At 38.0% G+C, this 12,020-nt stretch overlaps 1 protein-coding gene across 1 annotated transcript; it reads left to right on the top strand.

The window, feature by feature from the left end:
• Window positions 1–479: 479 nt before the first annotated feature.
• On the top strand, window positions 480–11,640 carry LOC120541426 (calcium and integrin-binding protein 1-like). The gene is made up of 7 exons (XM_039773038.1): window positions 480–699; window positions 1,421–1,455; window positions 4,339–4,438; window positions 5,034–5,187; window positions 6,081–6,199; window positions 6,412–6,500; window positions 11,414–11,640. The coding sequence occupies exons 1-7, from the start codon at window positions 649–651 to the stop codon at window positions 11,433–11,435; spliced, it is 570 nt and encodes a 189-aa protein (XP_039628972.1). The 5' UTR covers window positions 480–648; the 3' UTR covers window positions 11,436–11,640.
• Window positions 11,641–12,020: the final 380 nt, after the last annotated feature.

A 12,020-nucleotide genomic window follows, 5' to 3' on the forward strand; every position in this document is an offset into this window, starting at 1 on the left:
ATTCCAGATGCGACATTCTGTCGACTTTACACGTAGCTGGTGATGGGGTGGAGAGGTTCTTGAGTACCTGCTTTATTCTCCACCTAGAAACTCTGTCGAGATGACGTGGATAAGGATTTGGAGACGTTGGGAATTCCACGTATAAAATTAGAATGTGGATTACGGCAGAGGTCCCCTGTTCGCGTCGCCTCCAACGGTGGAATGGACTGCAGCCCCCCTCCCATCCCTCAGGTCGAATGGCCTGTTGCTGCTGTTAGTGGCGCATGTGTTTGCTGCAGAGCTTCAGAACTCAACATCGAAATGCAGGAATCAGTCGGCTTCCTTTTCTAAGCCTATGCCTCAAGTCGTTTAGTTCACTGGATAAATTACAGGGCAAAAAACTCAACTTGTTGGCAACCTCATTAGGAACTTTGCTATTAGCATACGTGCATCAGGAGCTGAAACTTCGGTCGGCGCGCCCTCTATGCAAATTTATTCCCCTGGAGACCGTGACGTCCATGCAGGAAGGGGAAACTGAGAAAGTTGTCAAGACGCGTAAAGTTCGGCTGGTGACTTTTTATTATATTTTCTTCCTCTTAGGTGTTTAGTATGGTCGCTTCGTTGTGGATTGCTATCCGTTCACTTTGATCCTTCGTTAATTTTTCGAGGATGGGATCTTCAGCCAGCCAGTTGTCGAAGGAGCTGCTTTCGGAGTACCAGGTATAAACAACGACACGATTCACTTGGCGAGCAGGAAATGATTGTGTTTATTAGAGCGTGGAGTTAAAAGAATTCAGGTAGACATCCGTCCAAGGTAATAAATGGGTAGCCCAGATGGTGTCTTTTTCTTCACGGAGGAGCAGGCGCCAAAGCCGCATTCTATGATGAAAGTTACGGGTGAACGAGTCCAGGCAGAAACTGACATCGGCTCTGCTTGCCATCGATTTCCCTGAATTAACAGACAACTCATGGAAGCACCGAACGTGCGATTACAATGTTATTGAAACCAGGGCTTCGACGTAAATCATACATTGTTGGTAACAGCAGCTTGTATGTTTAGATTCAACCCTAAAGATGCAGTGCGTGAAGGAAGCGCGATTTCGAGTTATTTACACTCCCTGGGTTGACATAACACGTTCTCTTGCCAATTTTTTTTTCCAATCTTGAATCCAGTGACGATCTCATTCGAAATTTCTGCATTAATTTATGGCCTTTAAAAATGTGGTATTTTTATGTAGGCAAGTATATTTTTGATTTTTATGTTTTTCTTCTAATTACTCACCCATCGGTTCATTTTCGAACTATTTAGTCTTCTCTCCTTGGACGCAGAAGGTCGCTCAATAACGTGCAGTTTTATTCAAATTAATGTGAAGATGCTTTTGTAAAATGTGTAAATGGTCTGAATGCTATGCTAATAATCGTACGTTTTGATATTTCACAGGAGCTGACATTTTTAACGAAGCAGGAGATTCTACTGTAAGTTAAGTTTTTTCAGTTTCCTTTTCAGTAGAAACTAGTTTATATAATTAAGCAATGAAAATGGATTTATATCCGAAGTAAATCTTGTCCATTTGTTTTTTTGTCAAGTCAACATGCATCTCACAGTTTATTTAAAAGATTTGAGTTTTTCCCCCCTAGTTACCGTGCCTTTTTATATTCATTATCACATCCAGTTTGTAAGTAAGCTTGGTTTCAGAGAACCTGACAGTTTCAAAAAATGAATAAACTGTGGACAAGATGCCATTCCATCATAGGTCATTCACACTTGGACAGTTCAATGTAGGGGTGGCATGGTGGCGCAGAGGCCAGCCTAGCAGTAAGGAGTTTGCATGTTCTCCCCGCATCTGCGTGTGTTTCCTCCCACAGTCCAAAGACATGCAGGTTAGGTGCACTGGCGATCCTAAATTGTCCCTAGTGTGTGCCCTGCCGTGGGCTACTGCCCTGCTCGGGGTTTGTTCCAGCCCTGCGCCCTGTGTTGGCCGGGATTGGCTCCAGCAGACCCCGTGACCCTGTGTTAGGATATAGCGGGTTGGACGATGACAGACTGACAGTTCAATGTCATCCAACAGCATGTCATTCTAGTGGTTTGGGTGGGTGTAGTGGGGGCCATGATACACACAGCCCAGGACAAATCCGCTCCCAAACACCTGTTGAAGGAGTTGGACTGTTGAGTTTGTGTGTAATGCTGTGACAATATTCAGAAAACATGTTCTTCTGTGGAGAGGATGCATTCCAGATTTGCCCCCAGTTTTCTTACACAGAAGGCCAACCTGCTTTTTGTAAGTACACATATGTAGTGTTATAGTTTATGTGTTAAATATAGTATCAGTGTTATAATAAAAGAAATGGCCAAAATGATTCAAAGCAGCATCTCTTAACCCAAGGTTTTGGCAGGTCTTTAAGACAAACCTGTACTGGTTAGGCGTCAAAGTCATTGCCACCTGCGGTGTGAAACGCTCCCACTTTGGACTGTGAAAGAGCAGGAATCTTGAGAATTTAAAGAAAAGAAAAAACCAAGCCAAAGGAAAACCTCTGGTATGCAAGGGCTTGCCTTAGATCAGGCCCATGTTGTACGTCACCTAGTAGATGGGTTTCCTGCATGCTAAACATTATGGACGTCGGTCACTGAAAACTAAAAGGTATTCAACCGATAGGGCTGACCCTAAACAGATGGACTCCTATATTGTCAATAGAGAATTCACTTCAAACAAGTCCATGTCAGCAAAATGCAGCAGCACAACTTTCTGGCTACAGCCAAAAGAAAATTACAGTCTAATGATGGCCGCAAATGGAAGAACAGATGCTTTCCAGACAGCTGTGGGTTTTATATCATTTCACAAATGCTGGATTGATTGTTGGCTTCCACTTTGATTAAGTATTACTGTATTGCTTCTAGCTGTATCAAGACTGTAATTGTCCAAAATAATTTCTTACTGAAATTACCGTTTTACTTTAATTCTAGTATAGCTTGTGAACACAAGTGTGACATGGCGCACAATTTCAAGTTTGTTTGTGGTCCGGTTTAATTGAGAATAGTCAACTTCAGCTTTGTAGTTACTGTGCATTCATTCATGTCAGTGTGCTGGCCTTTTTGTAAGATTTCAGAAGGCAGAAACATTCACAAATACAAGATGTATTATATATGTGATTACTGTAAGTGTGTACAGACAAAAAGAGAAAGGTACTTGTGTACTAAACGGAGAGTAGGGGGTATAACCTCATGCAACCTCCCCTCTTCAATTTGGTGCCACGACCTTTGTATCATAAATATGTTACGAATTCGTCAAAACAATTGTACGTATGTATTTCTATAATATTCCAATTTCTGTACATTTCTCTCTCTTCTTTTTTTAATCCCAATAAATATGTTCGTCAAAACACTTCTGTTTTCCTTTGTCATGCCGTCCGTCCGTTCAGTACACAAGGACCAAGGGAAATGTATACTTCACCCTACGTAGGTTTTCCCATGGCAGCTGAGGAGTGCGGCCATTCAGTAATTAGAAACGGCCTCTTTTCTCTTTCTCTGTCCCGTCAACTTGAGATCTCAACACACTGTCTTTATTGTCCGCCTAAAACTGAAGAAGCATTGACTCCAAACACTCCCCAGAGCATCAAGCACTTTGAGCCTGTCCAAGTGGATCTCTTCCACCTCTGTGTCTTTGCCACAACAGAGCTTTTTTAACCCCTACATTTACTGCAGCAACAGAAGTGGGCTCATCTCCGTTCTTGAATGCGTAATTAAAATTCAGCTAATTTGTAAATAGAATTAAGAAATCTCTGGCACAGGCATTTTGTCATAGACATTTGTTCCCAAGCGGAAATTTAAATTTTACAGAAGCTCAAAAAATATATAAAATAAAAGCAAATAACCACAACACCCCAACAAAAACACATATTAAAGGCTGGCTTAGATAACAGGAAGCTGCCGCTGTCAATAATAGTCTTGTAAATGGGAGTAAGATGTCATCATATACATTTCTTGTACTATTTTTCTAGCGTAAATTCTAAATATTTCATGACACTGGCTTGTCCTTAATCAGACTTACCTTACACCCCTTTAGTTATTTCCTTACTGCATTTTGGATTTTCTCACGTGAGTGCCTTGCATTATATGCTCCTTCACCGTCACAGCTGTGCGATTGTTTTTTTTTTATATATTAAGATTCCCTCCTTTTTCACATTTCATGATGAGATACTTGAAGAGGTGACCACAGACTGTGATATGAGGATCACTGGCCTAAATTTGCCCATTCTTTCTAGTTCTAGTATTCATGTAAAGCTGATTTCCAAAATGGGTGGTGTAGTCCAGTAAGTCCTCTGCAGAAGTCAAGATTTCAAATTGCTGTCTTACTCTTTCAGTGCCCACTGTCGCTTCAAAGAGTTACTCCCTAAAGAAAGCAGAAATACAATGGACTACCGGGTCCCAATGGAGAAGATTTTGACAATGCCAGAGCTAAAGGTAAATCGGGCTTGTGTTAAGACGTTCTGTGACAATAGAAGGGCCAGTCTGTGCCACATCTGCTAGGGTTGGGTTGGAAGCTGCTGCCTGACTAGCTTCCTGAACCATAGTTGGTCCCTGCCTCTTCACCAACTTTTCCCAGATAAAGTGGGTTTACATACAGAATGTTGTATTTTTTCTATAAAAATACAAACGTTGTTTCCCAAAAATAATTACAAAAATGTAACATAGCTAACTTGGTTTTCATTCCATGTTATGTGTGCCATTTAGTCTTTCAGAATGCAAAAAAAATCAAAGAAATGTGGCTTGCTCTCTCTCCCTCTCAGGGGTGGGGATCGATCTGTCCTTAACTCAATTTTTCTTTTTGTAAAAACTTGATTGATTTGTATGGATTGCAATAAAATTAATAGAGAAAAGAAAAAAAAAAGAGGGTGAATTTTGTGAGCACTGGTCTCAGTTTCTTTGCAGCGTATGGCTTTTTTATCTAAAATAATATGCGATAACCCGCCTTCTCAAGTTGCTCCGACTCAAACAGTAGTCGTTGGCATGTAATATTTCATCACTGACCATTATTTTTTCCCATCTCTCTGTCTAGTCCAATCCATTCCGCCAAAGGATCTGCTATGTATTCTCCACTTCAGAAGCTAAAGATGGCAGCTTGTCTTTTGAAGACTTTCTCGACTTTTTGAGTGTATTCAGTGACTCTGCCACCCCAGAAATTAAATCACATTATGCTTTCCGCATCTTTGGTATGGAATCTTTTACAGTCATTCAAAATTAATTTCCAACTCTTAATTAGAACGAAAATAACAATTTTACTTTTTCTTAAGCAATAATATAAGGCAGCATGGAGCCACCTTGATTCAAATTCTGACCCATTCAGTGTTTGGTTAAACTGTATATATTGCTTCCATCCCATATCTTAAAGGGTTAAATCTTGGGTTGACGGACAGCTGTAAGTGAGCCGGCCAGGAGGGTCTTGTGACTCCCCCTTTCTTGCCTTGTGCCTGTAGCTGTCAGAATGAGTTCCAGCTCTCTGCCAGCCTGAACTGCAGTATGCAGTTTCAAAATTTAGATAGATGGACGAATAAAGAGAAAGAATACTGACTCTTACCAAAAATTCAACTGAAGTGCTTTCACTGTGCCATGGCAACTGGACTTCTTTCTTGTTAGGTAGATACGTTTCACTGCTCATCCAAGCAGCTTTGTCAGTCTGCTGCTTGGATGAGCAGTGAAACGTATCCACCTAACAAGAAAGAGGTCCAGTTGCCATGGCTCAATTACCAGATAATTTCACCTGGATGACTGAGAATCTTCACAGATATATTTCACTGTGCCATTATTCATTTTTTCATCATATTTGGCATTATTGATGGTTTGATAATTATTGATAGTTTGTTAATTAGCTATTCACTCCCAAGTTGCTTTACAGGTGGAGTACAACAAAACTTAACTTTGAGAGATCTGCACTACCAGTTTGTGAATCTAGATCTGAAAATATGCACTTGATCCAATCACCCCAATAGCTAGAACACAAAACTACCCACCAAATATTTATTTATGTAATAAGTCTACTTCCAAAAGAAAACTGCTAAGAACACTAATTTAAAAATAATTTCTTGTCTGTTGCCTCCCCCTTAAGATTTTGATGACGATGGAACATTGGATCGTAATGATCTAGTGAAATTGGTGAACTGTCTTACTGGAGATGCCCCAGAAACAAGACTCTCCCAAGAAGAAATGAACCAACTAATTGGAAATGTAAGAATGAAGGAAAAAGTTAACCTTAGATGTAAAACTTACATGATTAGCATACATATTTATATAGTTTTGCTTTCAGACTTTTTTTAAAAAAAAGGCAGATAATGATTCCTAGAAAAGGTAACATTTCTGATTTCACTAAATGTATATTACTGTTTTGAGCATGTGTGACCGTAACATTGTTTGTCTCCTTTAATTGCAATGAATCCCAGATCCTCGAAGAGTCTGATATTGACAAAGATGGGACGGTGAATCTTTCAGAGTTCCAGCATGTAATTTCAAGATCACCAGACTTTGTCAGGTACTTTAAATAATGCAATAAAAGTTGTTTTGTAAATACAGGTTGAGCATCCCTGATCCAAAATGCCTGGGAACAGAAGTATTTTGGAATATTTGCACATACATAATAAGATATTTTGGGGATGGGACCCAAGTCTAAACATATACACATAGCACTAAAGGTAATGTTCTACAAAATTTTTAATAATATTGCACATGAAACAAAATTTGTACACAGTAGCCTTAGCAGAATATCAGTATTGCATGTCAAACAACAGCAAAAACAATCAAGTCAGGTTTTCTATTTCTGTGTTTTTTGAAAGGTTCCTGTACACAGAGAATAAACAGAAAACACAGTGAGTAATGCGTGTAGGTCGGATGGTAACAGTGGTTGATAACAAACGGGCACTAACAGAGCGCTGGAGCATTTGTTTTCTCTAAACTGCACCGCACAGCACTTTTGAATTTTTCTGTTCATTCCCTGTCATGCACCAGAGTTTAGAAGTGCTGTGTAGCTGTTACTACACCTTTCACCCAAAGCTCCCGGTGGTCCTCTACCACAGCTTCTCATTTATGTGTTTGTGTGTCGCTTAAAATTCAAAGGGGGACTGAAGAAATTGGTCATAAATAATAAATACTAGCTCAATTTAATTCAGTCTGCTTATCAGTCTCTCTATTATAAAAAAAATCTTGGAAGGAAACTAGACGAGACGTGATTTTCAAGGAGAGACACATACGTCCCGCGAGACGAGTCCACGCCCAGGGCCGGAAATAAAGGACAGAGAGTAGATGACAAAGTAGAATGTCATAAAGAATTCAAAAATGTTGGCACCGTACACATGCAGAGCAGGTTAGAGATAATGGAAGTATGAAAATTCGAATGTCTCAAGAAAATGATATAAAGATCGCATTAGCGCAAACAAACAAACTCAGTTCATACAGCTTAAAACTTTCACATCCCAACCCACCGCTGTTACTTCTGGTGTGCCCCAAGGCTCTGTCCTGGGGCCTCTTCTTTTTATTATTCACCTTCTTCCCCTTGGCAATATTTTTCGCAAATATAACATTAATTTTCACTGTTATGCTGATGACACCCAGCTCTACCTTGCTGGTAAACCCTCCTCCTCTTTTCCAACACCCTCACTTATTGACTGCATTTCTGAAATTAAATCCTGGTTCTCTTCAAATTTTCTTAAATTAAACAGTGACAAAACTGAGGTTCTCCTCATTGGTTCAAAATCATCATTATCCAAAACCAATAATCTTTCTTTTCTTATTGATAACTCTGTTGTTTCCCCATCATCTCAGGTCAAGAGTCTGGGTGTCATCCTCGACAGTACTCTATCTTTTCAATGTCACATTAATAACATCACCCGGTCTGCTTACTTTCACTTACGTAATATTAATCGCATTCGTCCCTCCCTCACTCCTCACACTACTGCCATTCTTGTTCATTGTCTTGTCACTTCTCGGCTGGACTACTGCAATTCACTCCTCTTTGGTCTCCCTAATAAATCTCTTCACAAGCTTCAGTTAGTCCAGAATTCTGCAGCACGTATCATCACTGGAATCCCATCTTCTCACCATATTACTCCGGTCTTGCAGCAGCTTCATTGGCTCCCCATCAAGTTTCGTATTGATTTTAAGATTCTGCTACTAACTTTTAAGGCCATCCATAACCTCGCACCTCCATATCTGTCTGACCTTCTACATGTTGCCATTCCATCCTGTAACCTTAGATCCTCTTCCTCCACCCATCTGACCGTTCCTCCCGCCCGTCTAACCACCATGGGGAGCAGAGCTTTCAGCCGTTCTGCTCCCAAGCACTGGAACTCATTACCTGTGGATCTCCGAAATATCAAATCATATTCATCTTTCAAATGTAAACTTAAAACACATTTGTTTAAAATGGCTTTTTCTTCTTCCTCCTAATTATAGTGGTTTTGTTTGGTTTTAATTTTTAGATTTTCTGATGTTTTAAGTTGTTTATAATTGTGTTTTGTATTTATTTATTTATTTGTTTGTTTGTTCGGTGTCCTTGAGTTCTCTGAAAGGCGCCTTGTATAAATAAAATGTTTTATTATTATTATTAATGAAATAACAGAACAGCGAATAGAGATCGAATATATTGTTCGGATTTAAACTTTAAGTCGGAGACTTGTAGATCATCTAATTTGTGTTGCCAGCGAGAATTAAAAGATTCCTAAAATGTTGGCACATTATGAAGTCCCGTGAGATTGAGACTTTTAACATGAGATTCTTTCAAGTTACAGCCTACTTACAACTATTTTCAAACAAGACCGCAATCATCTAACCTCAGTCATGTGAATGCTTTTGTCAGACACAATTCCTGCACTCTCAGCTCTTATAAATTTTATCAGGACAATCATTTTATACGTTCTAGATGACACATCAACAACAAAGCGAAGAAGAAAGACCATAGACCAACATTTGAAAAAGTCATTTTATTTATTAGACAGAAAAAAACGATATTCACTCACAGACAGTTATACGCTGCGTTGTCACGATGTAAGTCCAAACACGGAATCAAAATTCAATGCGATTTTGAAGAAAAGGTAATTCCAAACATTGTTTTTACTAAAGTTTTAAAGTAAAAGTGAAAATAATGCATGTGTAACAATTCCCATGAAAACTGTATATTCGGTTAACCAAACCCAGGGGTGGGCGAGCTCCCCTAGTTTAAAAAAAAAATTTGATCAAAGCCCTCATGTCGTGTGAGGTCAGGTATGGAATTTTCATTTTTTGGCATAATTTTGGTGCTCAAAAAGTTTTGAAATTTCGGATTAGGGATACTCAACCTGTAGTACTAATGCAGTAAAACAATGCCAGCATGGTGAACAATCTGATTGATGTAATCTATAACTGTTTCAACTGTCTTTGTGTGTTTGGGACTCCTCAGATCATGTATAGGCCAATGTGAGAATATAATCTGGAAAGGACTTTCCATGATCAATACATCAAAATGCCAGATATTTTGTCTGTACGGGGCTTAGCAAATGTTAGCTGTAATTACAAACTACTAAGATAAATAAATAAGCAAACTTAGTAAAACCTATAATTGGCAAATGAGAGCCCCAGTGTTGAGTGCTGCTACCTCATAATTCCAGAATATGTGACTTCAGATTCCTTGTCTGTGTAGGATTTTTCCATTCTTCTAACTACTTTAAATTGGCTGCATGTGAGTGAATGTGGGTATACAATTCAAATCTATGTGAAAAAGTTATTTTTTGAAGGCATTTGATTGTAAAAAAAAATCTTTCTTTGTATTTACAAAACAACTTACATATTGCAATCCTTTTTTTTTTTTTTTTTAAACCTCACACTAATTTTGGCATCATGTTGCTCCAAACACTTCCTGTATTTTGCATGTGTTTTGAACACTCGCATGGCCATCATTTTTATAACATTTTTAACTGTTAGTTTGTATCATCATTTAGTTTGTATGATCATGTATAAAACATTTTTCAATTGCACTGCTCTGCTTTTTGGTTAATGGTTATATGAACAATGGATTTTAAACATTTCTCCAGCACCCTAAAAGTATTGTTCTGCTCCTGATCCTGTCCCATTTCACTCTTTAATCTGAGATTGCACATTTACTGTTGTTTTATATTAAAACTGTTAAGCCTTTATCATAGCAAACAAAAACTGTTTTTCTTTCTAAGTAAATATAATGGGAAATTACTGCTGTATTTCTGATATTTCTTTCATTAATATAATGGCTTTAAAATAGACACTTTAAAGAGCATTTTAATATCAAGAAAGCATACCTAGATACTTCAACCAACACACATCTTTTGGAGATTGTTTTTTTGAACATTATTTCAAGTCAGCAAAGGCAAAATGAAAAATAAGTATTAAGGTGACATGTCATATTTTTGCTGTATCTGTAAAGGGGGGAAAGAATCCTAGTTAGTTTATTCCTGCATGTTACTGACCACTGGAGCACTGCCCTACACATTTATCAAATCGGGCCACTCCATACACTTAATCTACTTTCCACAAGCTTTTTTTATTATAAATTGTTATCTACACTTCTTGTGATTTCTTTTCAAATTTTGAAGTGTACTTTTTTATTACTTAGTATCAGAATTTTTAAGTTGCTGTAATTAAAGAACTTTGGCAAATGCAAAATATAATGAATAGAGAATTTAATGATCTTTACAATGCACAGCTTAGTCTACTCAGTAACGTTTTTGGTGAAACATGAATAGACTTGCCATGCCACGAGGTAGTCACTGATTTCACATGTTCTTCACCCAAAAACCAGAAAGGCACATAGCAGTGCGGAGAGCTGGTGGAGGGGGCAAAGTGGAGAGACTAAAGTAACATACACTTTTAATGTGTTTAGGTAATCGTGAGGGATTTTGTATGGTTTTTGTATGTGCATTGCAGGCACGTGAAGTGTCCTGGTGCCACTATCCTCTTTGATCATGTCTCTTTCCATGCGCAGGAAATCACGTTTTTGTGAATGAGCATTTGTGCACAAGTCATAAGCACTGCATTTTTAGCAGATGGATTGTGAGCAAAATATATTAACAATAACAAAGCACTTGGCACTTTTAACCCATGTTAATATTACAGAGTTTACTTCTTATTTTTAATATGAGTATTTGAACCCTAATTTTTGCATAATTTGACAGCCCTAATATGTTTAATATAGTGTGTGGTCTATTGCTGTCACCATGGCTGGCTCTTATTTGTGCCCACTGCACCAAGTTCCTATGACCCTAAACTGGATGTTTGGGTTAAAGAATGAATGGATATTTTGCAAATGTTGTAATAGTAGTGGTGGTGGTGTGCCAAGAAGTAAATAACAGATCAAAATTAAAAAAATATTTTCATGTTTCATTGTTAATTTATACTATCCACTGAAAATGTGGGTTATTAAAGCATGGGCTCCTTTTTCTTCAGCTCTTTCAAGATTGTTTTGTGAGAGACGTCCATCAATATCTGCTCTAGTCTGAGTCTGTTTGATCTGAAGCACAGGTTTGAGACCATTGTGTTCCTCCAGCATCGGACGTCGAACATTACAGCAACTAATTCTAAAGCTGTCTTTTTAAAGTCATTTTACCTTTGAAAATTATTATTCATAAATTTTAGAAAAATGAAATGTATACATTTTATAATGAAAAATAAGACTGTCACTGTGCAATAAACAATATTTAAAGTAATCTGTTTTATTTTATAAAAGTCAAACACAGGAAAAGAAAATGTATATAATCCTATGTGAAGCTGACAAAATTTCAAAATAATTTTACAGAATAATATTGTGTAGATAATTGCTTTTTTTTACAGAGAAATTGTATCTTGAATTTATATTCAGTGAGACTTGCAATACAACAAAAACGTCTGAATACGTGGTGTGAAAAGCACAGTTTACTAATGGTGTTCCTTTTCTGTGCTGCTGCTGTCAACTCCCATTTTCATTTTTAGTGTGTGATTCATTTGCTGGCTATACATTAACGACCTTTTCTTTGGTCCTTGGTAAACATTTTGATTTCCATTTCTTTTTGTCTTT

The sequence above is a fragment of the Polypterus senegalus genome, chromosome 12, assembly GCF_016835505.1.
Source record: "Polypterus senegalus isolate Bchr_013 chromosome 12, ASM1683550v1, whole genome shotgun sequence".
Lineage (NCBI taxonomy): Eukaryota > Metazoa > Chordata > Cladistia > Polypteriformes > Polypteridae > Polypterus > Polypterus senegalus.

What these genes read in the sequence shown, in the direction of transcription:
- LOC120541426 (XM_039773038.1), top strand. Translation starts at nt 649, where the DNA reads ATGGGATCTTCAGCCAGCCAGTTGTCGAAGGAGCTGCTTTCGGAGTAC. An exon ending in AGCTGCTTTCGGAGTACCAG is followed by an intron (nt 700 to 1,420) that starts GTATAAACAACG and finishes GATATTTCACAG; the next exon opens with GAGCTGACATTTTTAACGAA. An exon ending in AGATCACCAGACTTTGTCAG is followed by an intron (nt 6,501 to 11,413) that starts GTACTTTAAATA and finishes CTTTTTCTTCAG; the next exon opens with CTCTTTCAAGATTGTTTTGT.